The 18,576-nt window shown below is 40.7% G+C and overlaps 1 protein-coding gene across 1 annotated transcript in view; it reads left to right on the top strand.

The window, feature by feature from the left end:
* The first annotated feature begins 1,510 nt into the window (after positions 1 to 1,510).
* The window catches only part of si:dkey-103g5.4, a 35,591-nt gene continuing 18,525 nt past the window's right edge, over positions 1,511 to 18,576 (top strand). The window contains exons 1-30 of the mRNA XM_034225579.1: positions 1,511 to 1,631; positions 1,853 to 2,028; positions 3,009 to 3,170; positions 3,738 to 3,917; positions 4,243 to 4,360; positions 4,451 to 4,555; positions 4,650 to 4,854; positions 4,953 to 5,115; positions 5,393 to 5,581; positions 5,657 to 5,831; positions 6,488 to 6,618; positions 6,884 to 7,060; positions 7,572 to 7,684; positions 7,780 to 7,937; positions 8,308 to 8,535; positions 9,095 to 9,433; positions 9,517 to 9,665; positions 9,904 to 10,153; positions 11,649 to 11,819; positions 11,941 to 12,098; positions 12,358 to 12,498; positions 12,896 to 13,037; positions 13,254 to 13,405; positions 13,669 to 13,794; positions 14,016 to 14,205; positions 14,950 to 15,024; positions 15,634 to 15,762; positions 16,049 to 16,111; positions 16,203 to 16,319; positions 16,460 to 16,617. Coding sequence (XP_034081470.1) covers positions 1,511 to 1,631; positions 1,853 to 2,028; positions 3,009 to 3,170; positions 3,738 to 3,917; positions 4,243 to 4,360; positions 4,451 to 4,555; positions 4,650 to 4,854; positions 4,953 to 5,115; positions 5,393 to 5,581; positions 5,657 to 5,831; positions 6,488 to 6,618; positions 6,884 to 7,060; positions 7,572 to 7,684; positions 7,780 to 7,937; positions 8,308 to 8,535; positions 9,095 to 9,433; positions 9,517 to 9,665; positions 9,904 to 10,153; positions 11,649 to 11,819; positions 11,941 to 12,098; positions 12,358 to 12,498; positions 12,896 to 13,037; positions 13,254 to 13,405; positions 13,669 to 13,794; positions 14,016 to 14,205; positions 14,950 to 15,024; positions 15,634 to 15,762; positions 16,049 to 16,111; positions 16,203 to 16,319; positions 16,460 to 16,617 — 4,761 coding nt within the window. The remainder of the gene's footprint in view (positions 1,632 to 1,852; positions 2,029 to 3,008; positions 3,171 to 3,737; positions 3,918 to 4,242; positions 4,361 to 4,450; positions 4,556 to 4,649; positions 4,855 to 4,952; positions 5,116 to 5,392; positions 5,582 to 5,656; positions 5,832 to 6,487; positions 6,619 to 6,883; positions 7,061 to 7,571; positions 7,685 to 7,779; positions 7,938 to 8,307; positions 8,536 to 9,094; positions 9,434 to 9,516; positions 9,666 to 9,903; positions 10,154 to 11,648; positions 11,820 to 11,940; positions 12,099 to 12,357; positions 12,499 to 12,895; positions 13,038 to 13,253; positions 13,406 to 13,668; positions 13,795 to 14,015; positions 14,206 to 14,949; positions 15,025 to 15,633; positions 15,763 to 16,048; positions 16,112 to 16,202; positions 16,320 to 16,459; positions 16,618 to 18,576) is intronic.

Below are 18,576 nucleotides of genomic sequence, written 5' to 3'. Positions count from 1 at the left end.
TTATTGAGTCTTGAATGACACTTCTGCATTTGCCTGCATAGTTAATGAATACAAAAATGAATAGTATTGTTTCATATTACAAATCATTTCCCATCTGTGAATACTCTGTATTTCAGCAACTAGTAGAGTATTTCTGAATGTGATGTGGAGGATTTTGTGCCCCAGTGACATGGAAATGTGGGTGAAAGTTGAACTGTGTTTAGTTAGATAACTTACGAGACGTCATTAAAGGATCAAAGTCCATGGCTACCGTGATGAAAGAGTTATTCCGCTTATCTAAAGTCCAACTTTATTTCAATACAATAACAGAGTGAGTAAGACTTTGGTTACTGTACATAAAAACAGCACTGTTGGCTACAGTTAACTGTAGAACAGTTTGCCATGCTGACATATTGTATGTTCCAACATAGACCTTGTTAGACACATGGATGCACATGCAGTAATAAGCAACACTAGTTCATGAAGACATTATTATAACTCTCAATATTTTTTAAATGATTGGACTGTTCGATACACTTTATATGATAATAAGTTAGGGCTAGGTATTATATTCTATTTGAATTTGGAGCAAAGGGCAACAATCTTCCCTTGGTTGTTTTACACAGGTGTGCAGAGATTACCATCAGTGGAACTGTCTGCGGGTCAAAGGTTTACATAATGAAGAAAAAAACGTTCTTTTTAAAAAATTGACAAAAGTATTTTTCCTTTAAACCAAACAAGTAACATATTTGTGCAAATGCAGGTTACTTACATAAGTAGAGTACATGAATACTTTTATTTTATATTACTGCATTTACACTTTCAGTTAACAGATCAAACCTTCATATGTTGCTGTATATTACAGGTCAGTTATGGGTCAAACAGACCCTGACTCTTATTACCATCAAGTAAAACACAAAGACCAACAGTATAAATATTCAATATGTGAAGTGAAGTTTAGAGTGGCAGCTGGTTTGCATAGTCAGGCACTGAATCTGAGCTTGATATGTGGATTTCAATGTGAATACAGTGGCTGCTGTGATGCACAAACTGCTGAGTAGACTCCTATAAAGCAAAGCTGCGTTGATGTACATTGGAAGCCAAATCTTTAATCAGTTTCATGGTAGGACTGAGAAGAACAAATGCCGTAATGTGAGCCTGCAGCACCAGGCAGCCCTACTCTCTGTTTTCCCGGCTACTTTTCATCAGCATTCAGTCCCTCCACTGTCACTGTCACCTTACCTCGCAGGCCTCATAAATCATTCAGCGTGCCATAAAAAAGTTATGCAGACAAACTCTCCTACTGCATGTGTGCTGCATTACAAGCAGACACGAGAGGTTTATCAAGGGAGTGAAGTTTTAACAGCATCTCCAAAACTACTTTATTGACTATGACTCAAACAAGGCAGGCAACCAAGACACTGTTTACAGATCCTGGATGAAAAATGTAAACACTTCTCCCTGAGTCTGGAAAAAAAACGTTGTTTACTTGTGGACTGGTCCTTTAATTCTGCAGGTGGACATATTAACCATGGTGAGGAGATGCGACAAGAGCTTCAGGTGTGTGTGGTGGCTGAGTGCTTTGGTTCTTACTCTGGTTCATGGAAACAACTTGAGCCAACAGGTCCAGGAGAGGCCACCCTGCCAGCCAGGTAGGCTATCTTGACATACATTCAGCTTTGGATGACATGACAAAAAATCAGATAAACATTACATTATTTTTCTGCATATGCTTAGCCACTTTTTTTTAAACAAGTTTGGTGACAACACTGACTTTGATGTTAACCTGGACACTTCTTTGTATATATTTTATTATTTCCAATAGGTTTTTACTGCCCCTTGGGGAGCTTCACTCCACTCCCCTGTCCCAAAGGAACCTATGGACCAGCAGCTGATGCTGTGTCCATAGAAAGCTGTCTTAAGTGTCCTCCTCAACACTACTCTCACAGACCAGGCCTGTCTGCCTGTCTGCCCTGTAGCCCTGTGGCTCAGCAGCCTCTGTCTGGTCAGGACACTTGCATCTGCATGGGAGAAGGACAGACTTTCCAGGTGACAAAGACGTTTCACACAATAGTAGGATCAACCCTTTCATTGCCCAACAAATTAGTTTCCTCTTGTTTTTGTGACATGTTTTACATCAACACAGCCAACTACAATAGAAATGACCCACTTTGGTATTTTGCCCTGCAGTAACCGTCTTTATTCTATGAACTTGAAGAAAAACTTAAATTTCTCAAGCTTATATTTTGATAAATTGTTCACTTCAATATGAAAGTAGCTTTTTCACTGAGAAAACATTACACTGTATAATCTCTAGCTTCAAGCTGAAAGAGCTCTAGATCAAGTTCCCTCGCAGTAGAGTCAGGTTTCCTATTCTGTTGGAACATGCAAAGTCCTTTACTCATCGACTCATAATAAGAATGAGATTTTTTCACACTATTGCAAGGGTAAAGATGCAAGAACTAAATACATAAAAAATAAATGAATGAATGGTGAAGAAAAGGAAACAATGAATGAAGTACGGTATTAATCTTCAAATTAAAACTTTAGACTTCATGAAATAGTAAAAAGCAAAGCCTTCAAAATTGAAGGTTAAATACTGCGCATGCTCAGTCAGACTCGTTTTTTCTTCTTCTTTTATTTTTTTAATGGCAGCTAGCCCTGTAGCCTCTGTTGCTACCTGGCAGTTTTTCAGTAAGCTTCACTCAAAACACTAATTACATTGTTTTACAAATGTTCCAACAACTGCTACTTAGACCAGTAAGAAGTACATATTGATGATAATTGTAAAGTTGACTGATGTAAAAGTCAGGACAGCTATATGCTATATAAGCTGTATTTTGTTTGTCTACCCTCCCTCCCAAATGTAAGGCGTCTTTGGGTTCAAGAAAAGCGCTATAGAAATACAATTTATTATTATATTATTATTATATAACCGGATTAGCATAATAGAGTTAACAGCCTGACCAAACTGAAATGCCTTCCACATAATACAACACTTTGTTTTAACCTTGCCTCCTTTTATGCAGACCAGTGACGGGCTTTGCCACTGCACCATCGGCTACCAACCTGCTAACAACGAAGATGTGTGTGCACAGAAACAGTACGACGTCTGCAGCGATGGAAAAACTCGTTCACAGTATGGAAACTGTATGGACAGATATCAGTGGTCTCTTCACTGCATGCAGCAGGTTAGACTTTTTACAATTATGTATCACAGTTAGACGTACAAACTAAAGTAGAGCAGAAGTAAATCGTGTAATTCACTTACTAACACTTAACCCAAATATCTGTCTGAATGATATTTGAGGGTTTTGATAAACTGTAAAGTAATCTGTTTACAGAACACACTGACGAAATATACTCGTATATTTCGTCAGTGTGCGTCAGTGTGAGGCTAATGAGAACAACCTAGATGTCTTTGCCCTTTCCTCTATGAACTTGAAAATACTTTATCAAGTAGAGGCTTGTTTTAGTCCCACTTAATATTTAACCACAAAGTGCTTCCTATGACTGTTTCTGTGCAAGGCCTTCACTTTTCTCTGCATACAGTGTTTATTTTTGTCCCTGCAGACTTTGGTACAAATGACCTTCCACCTATATACTCACTTATACTTAGCGTACATTTAGAATACTGCCACTAAAATGAATTTAAATAATACAACACGCAGAAAAAGCTGGTACAAGCAGATAAATTATATAAGATACATTTAAAAAAGAAGTAGAGTTGTTTAAATCCCAGCATTGCTTTCCTGCAGGTGTGTCAATCTGCAGAAGACTACAGGGGTTATGATGGAGAGCTGGGTCTGTGTGTTTGCAAAGAGCCTCCTGGAAGAGCTCTGTGTGGAGGCCTTTGTAGGAGAAGGCCAGCTACTGAACTGGAGTTGCTATGCCGGACAAATGGAGAAATGGAGCTGGTGTGGAGTTATGGCCACCAGGTGAGGAATAGAAGCATCAAATAGATAAAGACACACACAGAGGAACATTTCCAAGCACTAAATAGGAAGAAATACAATGGGAACGTGTGATTTTAGTATTTTTTGGGAATACAATTGAACCTCCTGTATCCAAAAATTGTTCTTCATGTTATCCATACAGTATTTCCATTACATAAACAAAGAATAGTTTAAGTAACATTATCTGGTCAGACCATATGAACTAAACCTTTACACAAAACAGGCATTATCACACCAGAAGTGGAAGCGCAGGACAAGCGTCTTTTGTGTTGCAGTGATCTATTAATTGCAAACACTGTTCTTTCAGGTGATGGGTGTTTCAGGCAAGCTGCAGGAGACGTTTCTTAAACGCTCAGACTCTGATGGAACTCTGTGCAACAGCCATATAAGCTCCTCACATGCTGTCTACATTGTTCAGACAACAGGTAGAGACACAAATTGGCTTTCTGGGTATCTCTCTATCGCTCTTCCCGTTCATCTCCTACATCTTTCTCTCCTTTGTTGTCTGATTGCAGAGGCGGGTTTTCTCGGCCTCCTCAGCGGCCTCCCAAAGGAACTTCAGCGACTGTTTACTGTTACCACAGAGAGGAATGCGGAGCTGAACACTCAGAGCTCAGCTGGTTTGTCACTGCAAAACCATAACTTTTGATGAATAAAACACAAATTAAAATGAATAATCCATGATGAAAGTACTGCACTGTTGTTGTTTTATAGAAAGAGATTTTGATATCCTCTGGGAAGTCACTAAAGTTGAAAATATCAGTCATGAAGGAAGAGAAAACGATGGAAACAAGAGTGATGTCAAAGAAGAAATAAGAGAACTGAGTGTAACCGGAGTTTTGAACCCCACAACGTGTCTCCAGTTGGGCGATGTTATCCTGTTTACTGTTGACACACATCACTATCCTCAGTATGATCTGTAAGTCAGATGCCAGGCGTACAATAGTTTGATTTTCATGTCCATTTTTAACACTATGAAACGGTGCTTTGACTAAATCCTTACTACCTGTCTTTCAGTGACAATTTATACAACACAAACAGAGATTTTGACTGGGGGGCAGTCAGACGGCTGAAAGAAGAGCTGACTCTGTCCTGGACTCCTCCAAACTTCTTTGCGTTGGTCTTCAGCCAGGCTGGAGTATACGTTTTTACACTGAGCAGCCAACACCACAAACACATGGTAACTAAAATGAAATAATGAGGCAAGTTATCATGAGTAACACACATTTAACTTTTTTGACGTTCAATATTCCTTACCAAATTTCATTTTGTATTCCAAACCGCTTTTCTGAGTGCTTATTTTGTAGCTGCCTATCATAGACATAAGCCCTTTTATGTAAGAAATTGAGATGAAGGTGCAAATGAAATCATGTTACCACTTTACTCATGTACAAGGGCTTCCACATGCATTTGCTTGTTGAGAACTACTAATACACTTGTGTTCTCTTTTTACTCAGTATGTGCGGGTGATGCCAGCAGGCGGTCAGTGTTATGAGACCGGCCCCTTTTTCCCCACCATCCCTCGTCATGTGACCAGGCTGGGAATCAGTAGGAGACGCAACCTGTTACTAAGGCCTGATTGGCTGGTGACCGGAGGACTGCTATTTGGAGCTGTTGTCATCCTCTGTTTATGTGTGACACTGCTGGTCAGTGTACAAACACACATGATCACATGTTCAAAGTTGACCTTTTTCACATTCATCCCTTGATCCCATATTTAGATCCTGTTTCGTGAATATGGATGGCCTGAGAAGAAGCCAATCAAAGCGCGGTACCGCTTGTTGCAGCTGTCCTACAACATGGACGACTACTCATCAAAAGGCTCAAGGGTGATCTCACTTAGGAAGATTCACAGAAATCATCAAGCTAGAATGACACAGGACTCCATTCAACCAGGTGCAATGATACACACACACACACACACACACACACACACACACACACACATTCATTCACGCACAATTTCAAATGCACAGTGCACACACAAACAAACACACATACTCTGAGCTAATTAATTGCTCGCAAAGTTCACACTATCTCTACATAATCACAGAAACACACTGATATCGTGTTGGCCTTTGAAGACCCCTGTGGCCTCTTATATAACACTAACAGTGACCCCTGGCAGTTTATCCCACCCTACCAATTACGTTTGTGAAGTCGATTATGACATTCCTGATATCATGCGCCGTGATAAACAAAAGTTTAAAATGCCACAGTACATTGAAAATCCCCCTCGAAAAACAATATATCTGTTCATTTGTCTGTTCAATAGCGTAAAAATAAGACATAGGCTTTTATTTCAAGAGGAACATATACCATTTTCTCTCTTATGCCGGTTATTTTTATAAATGCTTTGGCTAAAACAGGGACTTCCAAATTGGCCGGGGAGAACACTAGCAGAGGCTTTTTGTGGTACTGGAAAGTGGATTTAGTAAAAGTAGACATTATGCTTGCTATTACAGTAAAAGTGATCTATGAGAGATGTGTATTTACTTGTGTCTCTCACTGTATCTCTTTGTGTTTCTCTCTCATGACCAATTTCTGTGCAGGATCTTTAGAGGAGTTCTGGGATTACGAGCACCAGGTGGATCTGGAGGCTTTCAGCAGCAACACCTTCTACAGCCTCCTGCTCAAACAGAGTCTGTCTGTCACCACACGGCTGGGACAGCTCACATCTGAGGCCTGTAGCTCTTAATTTAAATGCAAAATAAACATACATCATGTGAATGTTTTGACCTTCTGATACTCCCTCTTTCTGTTACACACACACTCTGATGTTTCCTTTTCCTGTGACAGCAGAAAGTTTCCCCCCGTTTCAATACAATACAATGCGTGCTAACTGCATTAGGGTGCAGTCAAATGTGTGATCTGATACTATAATTTTATGAAGGCCCTTTTTGTGTGCCATTCATTTTGGTTTCATGTATGTATCTTTGTGTGTGAAGGTGAAGGAGCTATATCAGGGAGTGCTTGGGAAACTGCAGGTACTCCACCCACGCTCGATCACCGAGGAGAGGATCGGGGAGGGCTATGAGAGGATGAGGAGGGAGGTGGAGAGGGAGGTGTTGCGGAGGAAGACTCTTGCCTCACAGCTGAGGACTCTGCTCCACAGTCAGCTGCAGGTGCATAACGCAACATTCCCACCCCTGCATATTTCCTTTTCCTATTATAAAGTGAAGAACATTTAAATACTTTCTTTAATTTACAAGAACAGTTAAAGATAAAAGAGAAATACGTGTATTTATGTGTTCTAGATATATATAAAAAAATACTTCATATATTTTGGGCTCCAATGGTATTCAATAATCTGCTAATTATTTTTGGTATTAAATGCTTATCTGTGTAGATTTGTACAGAATGTACAATGTGGAAAAAAGGCCGGGGTTGATGCCACCAATTTGCTTGTTTTGTTAAAGAAATAGCCCAAAACCCATTAATTTAGTTTTTACTTTAAGTAAGCAGCAATAGCTCATAAATTAGCAGCTGGAACTAGGAAATGTTTAGCTCTTTCGCTTGAAAAATGACTCCTGATTAATGTATACATTAACAATTGTCTCAGCTGTGGTTCTCTCTATCAACTGTGTAATATGTTTTAGTATGGGTGATTATTTATTTTATTTTTTGTTTCTCCAGGTTCTGGGGCGAGAGCAGCAGGCCCAGCAGAGGGTCTACAGTTTGCTCACAGCTCAGCTCAGAGAGGGCACCAGAATACTGTCCAAGGTTTATAGCAACAACCACCAGCTAAAGTAAATCTTCTACTCAACCTTTGCAAATTGTCAGAAAAACATTCAGAATGGAGTAAATCCTCATCTCCCTTCAATCTGTCCTTTCTTGTCTTCAGTTTGTTTCAGAGGCTGACCTCCCTGGTGGAGGAGATGGGAGAGCTGGTGTCAGCAGAGTGCCAACGTCAGGGGGCCTGGGGGTTTCTGGGTGAGGGTACAGGGGCCAAGCTGCTCTGCCCTGACACTGGAACTGTGCTGACCAAGGACCACATCTTTGGTGAGTCTAACACCGCTGGGTTTGATCACTAAAATATTAAAAAGAAAACATATGTTCTTGAAAATTGGAAAGAGAGCACCATCTGTTGGTATAAATGTGCACTGCAACAACAAGATTCCCTTATATTAAAATTAGGTTTATATTCTGAAAACACCCACACTTTAACAGCATTCATTCTCACCCACACAGGTCCGTACATTATGTCTTGTATTTTCAAGTTTTCTCTCATTCTAGGTACACTGATGCATTTTCTTCTCAAACAATAATTCATAAAAATGAAATATGTGTTTTTTAAAACTTACTGTTGCTATCCCTTCAATGGGAGGAAATGATCAAGACACATGCTATTTCTCCTTCTGCTTCACTCCAGGTCCTGATGGGTCTCTGCGTGTCTGTCGAGCGGTTCATTGTGATTCAGTCACAGGCCTCATAAGGCCAAATGCTCACAGTCATATGCTGCTAAGCGGCGGCCACACCATGGCGGTGCCACCAGATTTCTTCCTCCACCCACAGACAGGCAGGGTTATGCCCATAGCTGGCAATGTGGCCTACGATCCTGCAAGCTCAACTTTAGTCTTCACAACTGACTCATGTTCAGGTAACATGAGGGGCGCTTGTAGGGTTTGGGGGATGAGATTTATTTTTGCATAAGACATTTGAGCTGCAGAAACACAACAACCAAACAGAAGAAACAAGTTGTGAAGGTTAGATAATATCATAAGGAGTTATAATACAAATCTTACCTTCATAAGAATTCAAAGGGAAAAAACCCCACATTTAATGCCTAAAATTAAATCAGGACTAATGAAAAAGCATTTCATGATGAAAGCAAATCACAAGTGATGCCCTTGTACTTTAAACTGTTGATAACTAGTAATCCACAGGATGTGACATTACATACAGTAGAGGTGTTTTTAATGCAGCTCAGCCACCTTTTTCTTCAAATAGCTTATAGTAGTCCTAGGTAAGGCTTTGCTGTCAGCCCCCCTAAAAGCCAGGCACCACTGAAATTGTGGCTTCAGCTTAGAAAGCAAATTTATTTCTTTTATTACATTTTCTGCACAAAGTATAACTTTTATTAGTTTTTTATTCATGAAATAAAAAAAGAGTTTTCAAGGGTGTACATATTTTTAACCTGTTGCTTTTCTTACTCTCAGAAGATAACAGGAAGTGGGATAGTCCCCTCCTTCCTTTCATCCCTTACCCGACCTCCTGCCACTCAGACCGGCCTCTGCCCAGTGCTCGGCTCAGAGGCCTCCGGCCGGGCCAGAGACTGCAGTTGGGATGTCCCATGGCAGACCCAGACACAGGGGTCCCAGTGCCCATTCTGGCTGTAACCATCCACCCCCAGACAGGACTAGTCTACCCACTGGGAGGGTTGCATGTCTGTCCCCTCACCCGCCTGCCGCAGCCCATACAGATGGGCTGTCCCATGCTGGACTCCAGGACGGGGGATGTGGTGCTCACTGTCGGGGTCAGTCTAGATCCAGTTGCAGGTTAGTTGTGCTGGTGAGTCTGCAGCACAGCCTATGTCAGGGTTCCCTTCTTTGAGTTAACATTGTTCTGTGTGTATGTGTAGGAGCCGTGCTGCCAGTAGGTGGTATTCTGCTGGCCGAGCCCTTCATCGAACCTCTGAGCGGGCGGATGGGGAGAGTGGGAGGGGCCAACATACGGGCTGGGCAACTGCTGCCTAACGGAGGAGGGTACCAGGCCCTTCTAGACGGCAAGGTCCGGGATAAGTTTGAAGGCCTTGGATTTAGGCAAAACATATTGTTTAAATACTTATTTTTGAGGACTTATAGGTCCTTCTTCCCTCTATGTTGGCTGCAGAGTTTAGTTTTAGTTTTACTCTAACTGGAAAATAGCAGCTTACAAATAAATCAAACCATAAGGTTAATACGTTGAAAAAGATACATGATACATAACAGAAAGTTAAAGAGATAGATTTTTGTTGTTTCTCAATTAGGTTCTGGCAGTGATTTTCAAAGTATTGGAGATCCTGAAACCACTGACTGAGGAGTGGGGATCAGACCAGACATTGCAGCGGGTTCAGAGCGGCGAGAGAGGGAGCAGTCCACACGAACATCTTCTCGCTGCAGCCAGTGAGCTTCAGCAGGCCTGGGGGAGGAGCCTGTACTCTCAGCTGCAGCTGCAGACCAGACTGTGTTTCATGCTGGATTGGACCGCAGGTCTCCAGCAGGATGGAGGGAGTCTTGGTGAGGAAAGTTCCCCTGAGGGCAATTCTTTGAAAAGTCAAATTTAATTCTTGTGGTGTCTGAGTCATCTCCTGCTTCACTTTTTGTTGCTAAGAATTAAGTGGTCACTGTCCTCCTATTTTCCTAAAATATTTGCAAGTATTTAAGAGCATAACATAAAGTAGGAAACACTTGTTTTTCCTTTTAGCTATTATTTTCCTTTTTACTTGTCATCACTGCCATACTTGCTGATTAGGAAAGAAAACATGGTGCTGGGTATTTGCTTACATGTTATCTGTTCCTTCTTCACAACTTTATTTTGATACTTTAATAGTAATTCATCCATTGAAGGCTGGTGCTGCTTTTGAAAGTGAGAGTGGACAATATTTTAGATGTACCTAACTTTTAAACATACACTTTTTGCCCTTCTGAATGCCACAATGCTGTCCTTATTTGCTGCCTGCAACCGAGAACAAAAATAGTTGAAGGCATAACATTTCTTATTTGTTTTTTAGCCCTTGAAAGGTTTCATGAGGAGGATGACATTTTCCGACCTTAAACACTTTTTACTTAACCTTTATTTGTCACAAGCAACCACCCACACCAGGAACTGAAAATGTGACCAGCTTGTCCAGCATAAACACATTATTATATAATATAATTACAAATATCCATATTCTCCCAAGGGGAATACAGAACTATTACCATCAATATTTCCAACATGGATGCATGAGATCATATCATACTGATATTCTGTACAAACTGTGAAGTCCACTGAGACAAATGTAACATTTGTGATGTTGGGCTATATAAATAAACATTGATTGATTGATAAAGATAAAGACATGAAAACATTTAACTTGAAGTTGTAGTCATCAAACTGCAATAACAAGCAGTTCACCACAGTACCAACAATGCACTTTAAGAGATCTGCTTCATCAAAAAGATAGAACTCACAGTATTTATATTCTGTAATGTGAAAGCAAATTGCACCGTGGCATGTTTATATCTATCATAATGTTAGCCATAGTGGTTGTGTGCATGTGTTCTTCTTGATAAATTGATTTTAAGTTTTTCCTTTTTTATTTTTTTATATGCTTTGCCAGACTTTTCATGCAGCCACGACCCTGTTTCATGTATGTCGATCTTTCTGTATTTACTTTAGTTTAGAGTTTGTTTGATCTAAACCACATAAACCCTAAAATAGCACTGAAGTAATGTACTGTATAATTGTCTGTCTTTTGTATTGGAGAGAAAAGGCAAGGCAAGGCAAGTTTATCTATAGAGCACCTTTCAACACAAGGCAATTCAAAGTGCTTTACATTAAAAAGAAAAGATAATAAAATAAACATTAAAAGAAAAAATACAATTGAATACTTCTGAATCTCTATAATGCCAGTAATGTGCTGCCAATTCAAATTTGTTGAAATACTTCCAGTTTTCTTTTTTTCGAGCCAAACACTATTTTGTTTCCTCTATAGTAACCCTTTGATTTCTCCTGTGCTGTTCCAACCAGGAGAGATGCCTCTTTTCGGTTCAGACATGTCTGTACCAGCTTTGTTGGGGATGGAGTACCCTGACCCAATGGGATCTGGTCTTAGTGTGCCTGTGCTGGGGTGTCAGACTGACCTTGTCTCTGGGAATATAACAGCGTTGGCAGGAACCATGGAGGACCCAGATGGAAAAGGTACTTTGAAAAACAAACAAATGCCCAGGTCACCAGACACAGTTTATTTAATCCACTTATTTTAAACAGTACCGAAATAAACACGTATGCTTTTCTGTTACTATGCTGTTGCACTTCACAGGACTAGTGGCCATCCGTTATGGATCTCAGACTGTTGACCCAGTGACAGGCGTGTTGGCCCCCGTGGTTGGTGTCAGACTGGACGTGTCCAGAAAAAACGTTGTACCTGTCACAGCTTCCTATTGGCTAACTGTGGCAGATCAAACTGACTGTGTGCAGGTAGAGCAATACATTTAACAAAAATGATTAAACACAAAAACCTTCAATTGGACTATAGTAAAATGTAAATCATCCTACTTAGTTTTTACAGCCTTGTTAATTCAGCAGGAGAGACTTGTGTGAATTTGATAAAAGCTACTCAAGTCTTTCATGTGTTAAATCTCTAGCATTTCATTTAGCAGCCCATTGAATTCAGTTTGAACTAAGGAAATCTGATGTACTCTCCTTTGTTGCTGCTATTTATTCTTTTATTTGCCAGGTAGAGGCGCTGCAGAGAGAGGTGTGTGTGCGAAACACTTACTGGCAGCAGCAAAGGCAGCGAGAGGAAGATATTTTCTCTGATCTGGACTCGGCTCTATTCCAGTGTCTCTTTAGAGCCATAGAAGAAGACTCTTATCAGGTCAGTAGGGGGAGATTGCTGATTTGGTTGTAAATATCTTATATAGCCTGGCCTCTGAATAAAGGAGAAACAAATTCAAAGGGGTTCCTTTTTGAGCATTTGGGAATGAGGGGGAGTGTATGAATGCCGGGGGAAAACATCATTAGAAAGGAATGCTAGAAAAGCTATTCATGCCTATTTGTGCACTGCAAGGAAGCACATGTGTGGTTAGGGCATACTGTGCAAAAGTAGAGTTAAAGCAATGTGCTGTCACTGCATCTCTGTGTATGACTATGTGCATGTGCCTTCCATCCCTTTGGTTCTTAAATTGAGTGTGTCTTTTTGTGTGCCATTATTCAAATCTGTACCTTCTCTTTTTTACATTCAAAGTATACAGTAAGTGTGTTCTCTGCTGCAGGTTCAGTGGTCAGGGAGGCAGCTCAACGAAGCAGCCTTGGAACTGCAGGAATCGGCGCAGAACGAGGCGCAAAGGAGAGCGGCTCAGCACACCCAGTTGGCTCTGATCTTGTCTCCGCATGTATTAGACATCCTCACACTGGGTAAATTGGCTGGCATGCTGAACGAGTGAAGAGCATGAAGGGATATCACACTCATGACCTCCTCTGCGTTTATATTCATTGCTTGCCAAAAGAGAGATGCTTCATGCCAGTGTCTCATATCGCACCCTTCAGTTGTTTAATAATTTACATAATTTCACTTTTCAATGTTTTATTTGGGTTGGCAGCATATCTTTGTGTATCTGTCTGTGTGTATAGGGGATGAGCAGGAGTGGGATCGGCAGTGCGTTTGGCACTCGGAGCTTGTGTCAGGCCTTGATAAGCTTGATGTGTGTATGGAGCAGCTACAACAAGACAAAGAAAAATGGACAACCCATGGAGGAGACTGGAATACACCCGTCCACGTTATGGTCCGATTAATGGCTCTCTGGTCAATTTTACGCCCTGCAGCTCAATTGTTTGTGACACAGTTGGGTCAGATGTTGACATCCCTCTCATCACATCAGTGCCAAATGCATATGACTAATTATGATATAGGGAGCTTTCAAAAGTTTAGTTATTAAACTTTGATGTCAACCCGGTGCTATGGGATGCTCTCTTTAACATTGTCGTCTAAATGTAAATAAGACTTCATGGTTCTTCTCACTCAAGCCAGTGTTTATTCTTCCTCCAGGACAGAGAGCTGAGGCAGACAGAGTTGTGGGAGCAGTGTTGTTCCAGACAGACAGAGTTGGAGGTTGCTCTTAATGCTCTGCACTTTGTCAGGCACCTTTCTCAGCTCCGTGCCGACACTGCGCAGGTCAAGACACACTCAGTCAATCCACATTAATAACACTCTATATAAATAAACTTAAGTATATGATGGAAGGAAGTTTATGGCTAATTTTGTTTGGATTTCATCATCATGTTGCCATCAAGTTTGTTTAACAATCAAAGCAAAATGTGCCCTATTATAGAAGATGGGTATCTCTGTGTCTCCCAGTGGTATGCTGAGCTTCCTCTCTCTTTCTCTCTGTCTAGGCAGTATTATGTGGGAACTTTTGCTACAAGGAATACGGTCTGGTCCAGTGCATTGGACGCACACCGACTGTGGAGGTCAGGGGTTTGCTTCAGCAGATGGCTTTGCCTCTGCTGGAGAAACTGAACCAGCTCCTGGAAGATAAACAGCCTGCCTGCTTCTCCCCCAACACCTGCAATCAGCACATATCAGGTACCTAATATGTAGGGTACTATATATACTACATGCTAAGGGTCCTAATATATGATAGAAAGCAAACAGATATGCAGTACATATTGTCCCAGAGAAAGGACAAGCCCCCATTGAATAGTGCCATTATTATATGAAATTGCTCTGCACATTTCCTGGTACAGTATTTATACTCCAAGTGAGCGTGCAAATGACTACATCTAAAGCCATTATCTACATTTTCCCACACATTCTCTTATCGCGGTCAAAGGATAATGCTGGTGGTTTCATTTTATTTTTCATCCCCTGAAAAGACCAAAACCAAGCCCCATGATGTCTTCAAAAGACCAACATCTTAAATTTTCTAAAAGGTCAACTACTTTTCCAAAAAAGCTGGGCACTGTAGATTTTAACAAACAATTGAAACAGGGTCAAATGTTGCATTTGTTCAGGACTGCTTTCTGTCTTTTTTGTTTATACACATATGGTGCTTTATTTAGTGTTATCAACAACAGAGTAGTAGTATTTGTGATTGACTCTTCGCAAACAGTACCTTTATGAAATGTAAGGAATATGTTAACCAGTGTGTTCTCTATGGTATTCTCTAAAACAGTATTGAGCTCTTTGGTGAAAATGAACCCTGGTAGATCAGACTTCGTCTTAACAGACAGTTGTTAGAAGTATCAATTCGTAGCTGGTTTTGGTCTTTTTAAGAAAATAATAGATTTTATAAGCAGGCTTGTCATCATGACTTCTGACTTGTTTCAGGTTTTCCAACAAAGATGGCATATGGGTTGGACTTAGCGTCTAGAGTCTGGACAGCCTCTGTGCCTGTGGTGAAAGGTATGTGCTTCTCAAGCCACTTAAGCCTTGTAATAGCATCTGTATGTGTGGAGAAGAAAAATAAGACATTCTTTTGTATTAATCCCCGAGGGGAAATTCAGAAAGGGTGTCAGTACTTCGAATGCATAATATGAAAAATGTTTATTGTCAAAATGCAGCAAGAGCAGGGAGAAGGGGAAACAGCCAGTGTGTAGTCAAAAAAATAACCTTGTTGATGTCTGCAGAAGAAAGAAATCAATGGCTCCAGAGTGCTGCTCTGTTTTTTTATGTCTTTTAAAATGCCAGAAACGGGTAGGAGATAAAAGAAGAATGACAAATGAGGTGCTCATAATGATTCTGACAAGAGTTGAAAAATAAGACTTGTCTTGGCAGGTATAACAACCCTAGGGGTATTTTTTACAAGGAGAAAACATAGCTTACATTCCTGTGAAAACTAGCCCTCTAAAGTAAAGTGCGTCAAAATAATGTGTCTTGGGTATGTAGAAAAAAAAAACACAAACAAAGCCTCCCAGCTGCTTGAGGAGATACTTGGATTCTTTTGTTTATGAATTGGCTTGATTGTCAGCTTGTTGTGGCTTGCAAGGTCTCACACAGTTTGTGTTTTTGAAGGAATCTCCACCCAGTCTTTGAGGGAGCCTCTCCATTTAGCTCAATCCCAGGATACTGTTCTGCAGGCCAGCTCAACACCAGCACACATCTCACAAAGACACACCGCATCTTCTGGCATTCTCTCCCAGGGTGAGCCCAAGAACAAATTACCCAGCAGCTCACTTTCACCCTATTGTGCTGTTCTCTGCTTCAGTGCTGTGTTAGCGATCCATTTACTTTGAGGGCTCTGTACTAGATTCAGGTTATAGACTTCTGGGAAAGGACATTCACACATCCATACCTGCACATTTAGGATTTAAGCACCACCTCTTTTCTCCCACATTTATTGTTTCCAGCTATGCTAACCTCTACAAAATATCGTAATAATCCGTTGATGTAAATTAATCATTTTAATTGTAAGTTATTTTCCTGACAGAGAGCCAGCCAATGAAAGAGTCCAGTCAGCCTTCAAGAAGTATCACTGTCCCCACTATTCCAGGTTAGGTCATGTATAATAATACACAGTTTGAACACGTCACTTGTCGTGTGTCACACTAACGTTATCCATCAACATTGCTTATATTACCCAGAAAAGGAGTGGACCAAGCTGCTGGAGCTCTCTCCTCTGTTCCAGCTGTTGAAGGGGATGGATCTTCAGCTGAAGGGCTGGGCCTGTGGGGCTGGGCTTCTTAGAGGAGAGCTCTCAGGTAGGTCTGACTTTGGGTTGTTTGTTTTTATTGCAGTAAGTCACACGGGTAGAAAAAGGTGACGGTAATACTTTGCTTCTTACTGAGGTGACATATATTTAATAGAACAAGGCATATGTCTTCTTCCGTGTTTTGTCCAGAGTCAGACAGAGGCAAGAGTTTCGTAGACGTCCTGGATGCACAGTGGGAATGTGAGGGAGAGCTGATCCCTCTGGACCTTTCAGCCCTTAACCCCAGAGAGTTCCTGGTCTACCAACACGGACTATTCCTGATAGACACATTGAATAATCTAAAACTGGTTGGTGCTGCAGTTTGACAATTATTAACCCTTTCTTCGTTATCTATTTTTAACTGCTCCTACCTATTATGCAAAATCTACTTTTTCCTGTACTTTATACTTAAACATGTGTCTCCTTTGTGTAAAGAGATTCTGAAAGTTTCAGGAAAAAAGATTCGCTGACTTTTTGTCCTGATCCATTTATATAAAACCTGTCTGAAAATGAGCTGATCAGATTTTGGCCACTTTATGATGTCATAACGTTTTTTTGGCTTGTGCAGAGCACCATTGTGTTATTTTTAACCAAATATCTCGCCGAGGGGCGTTGGGAGTTGCACTTTATTTTCATCTAAAGTAAAAAACAGAGAATCAGCACTTTTGAAACAGGGCTGAAACGCCAGGTTATGTATTGTAACCCTTGTTATATTGACACAGGCGGAGCCCTCTACTGTACTCTATGGGTACTACCCTCTATGCAAGCATTCACCTACTGAGATTTCTATAGACGTAGCCGGCCTTGGGGCGGGCCTACAGTACCTGAATGCGCGCGCATCTCACCGTATAAAAGGAGGCCTCGCCTCCTGACCGTCATCCTACACCTCTCTTCAGCGAGCGGAATAGGACAGACAGTGCCCTGAGTAGAGGGCTCCGCCTGTGTTAATATAACAAGGGTTACGATACGTAACCCGGCGTTATATCTCTCACAGGCTCCACCCTCTACTGGACTCTATGGGTACAGTGGGTGGAGCCCTGATGCAGAGATGTTCTGCATCAGAGAAGAGAGAAGAGAAGTCTTTTTTTGCAAGTCCAAGTCAAGTCTCAAGTCTTTGGTCACGAGTCCAAGTCAAGTCTCAAGTCTTTGTGGGGTGAGACTTGATCAAGTCTCAAGTCTTTGGTCACAAGTCCAAGTCAAGTCTCAAGTCTCTAAAAAATAAAAGTCTCATGTCTCTTCTGGTTGTAATAAGCCTTATATTGTCTGCTGCTATCCAGTCTGTTAAGAATACTGCACAGCTATATCTAAGAAATTCAAAGCATTTACTGTATTATTATTATCACTCCTATATCTATTAGCATACAGTATCAGTACTGATTAGTTGTTTGTTATATGATCACTTTAAACAGGCTATTGCAATGCAATATGAGGAAAAACATCACATTAGCTAAATGCAAACAACTTATAAGCAAAACACTTCAGAATCAGAAATCAGTATCACAAATACTTTATTAATCCCCCGCAGGGAAACTGTGTTAAAAGTACTTAAAAGTAAACATTTGTTCTGTGCCATTTGCAACTAAAAAACTATTGCTGCAATATTATCTGAAATATACTGAACTGGTGATATTAAAACATGACCTGTTCCAAAAGAGATATCTACCATTAACACCATTTACCAGCCAAATGCTGGTAAATCATGCAAGTGGCTGGTACTGTATGTTGCACGCACCAGCCAAAAATAACAATGGTAATCTATTGAGTGGCTGGTAACATTTCAACATTCCCTAGGCTAGCCATTTGGCCAGTGGACAAAAATGTTAAAATTTGACCTCTGCAACCGTATTGTTTAACTACACTGGGTCTCTAATTACATCTTTTAAGTCTACTATGAATAAACATATTCCTCTATCCTCTCACTCAAACCCAGTGTAATGGTAACCTGATAAACCTGTAACATTAACGTTACGTGGTCAACAATACACCTGTAACCTGCCTATAAACCGACAGATGTATTTATGTATGTAACTATGTATTTTTCTACGTTTAACGTGGCAGCGGAACGTAATGATTAACGTTACCGACCTTTTTTATGTCATGTCAAGAGTTGGATGTCAACGCCACTCAACGCAAACAAGTGTGACAAGCAAACATTCACTCATCTTTTCAAATATTCAGTTACAAAGCTAGTAGCAAGCTAAGTTAACATTACATAGCTGATGCTGAGCTAAACATGTTTGCTAACCGTCCATATGCGTTAATGTGAC

The sequence above is a fragment of the Gymnodraco acuticeps genome, unplaced genomic scaffold, assembly GCF_902827175.1.
Source record: "Gymnodraco acuticeps unplaced genomic scaffold, fGymAcu1.1, whole genome shotgun sequence".
Taxonomy (NCBI): domain Eukaryota; kingdom Metazoa; phylum Chordata; class Actinopteri; order Perciformes; family Bathydraconidae; genus Gymnodraco; species Gymnodraco acuticeps.
Note: the sequence above shows the minus strand (reverse complement) of the source record. Positions and strands in the feature narration are given on the sequence as shown.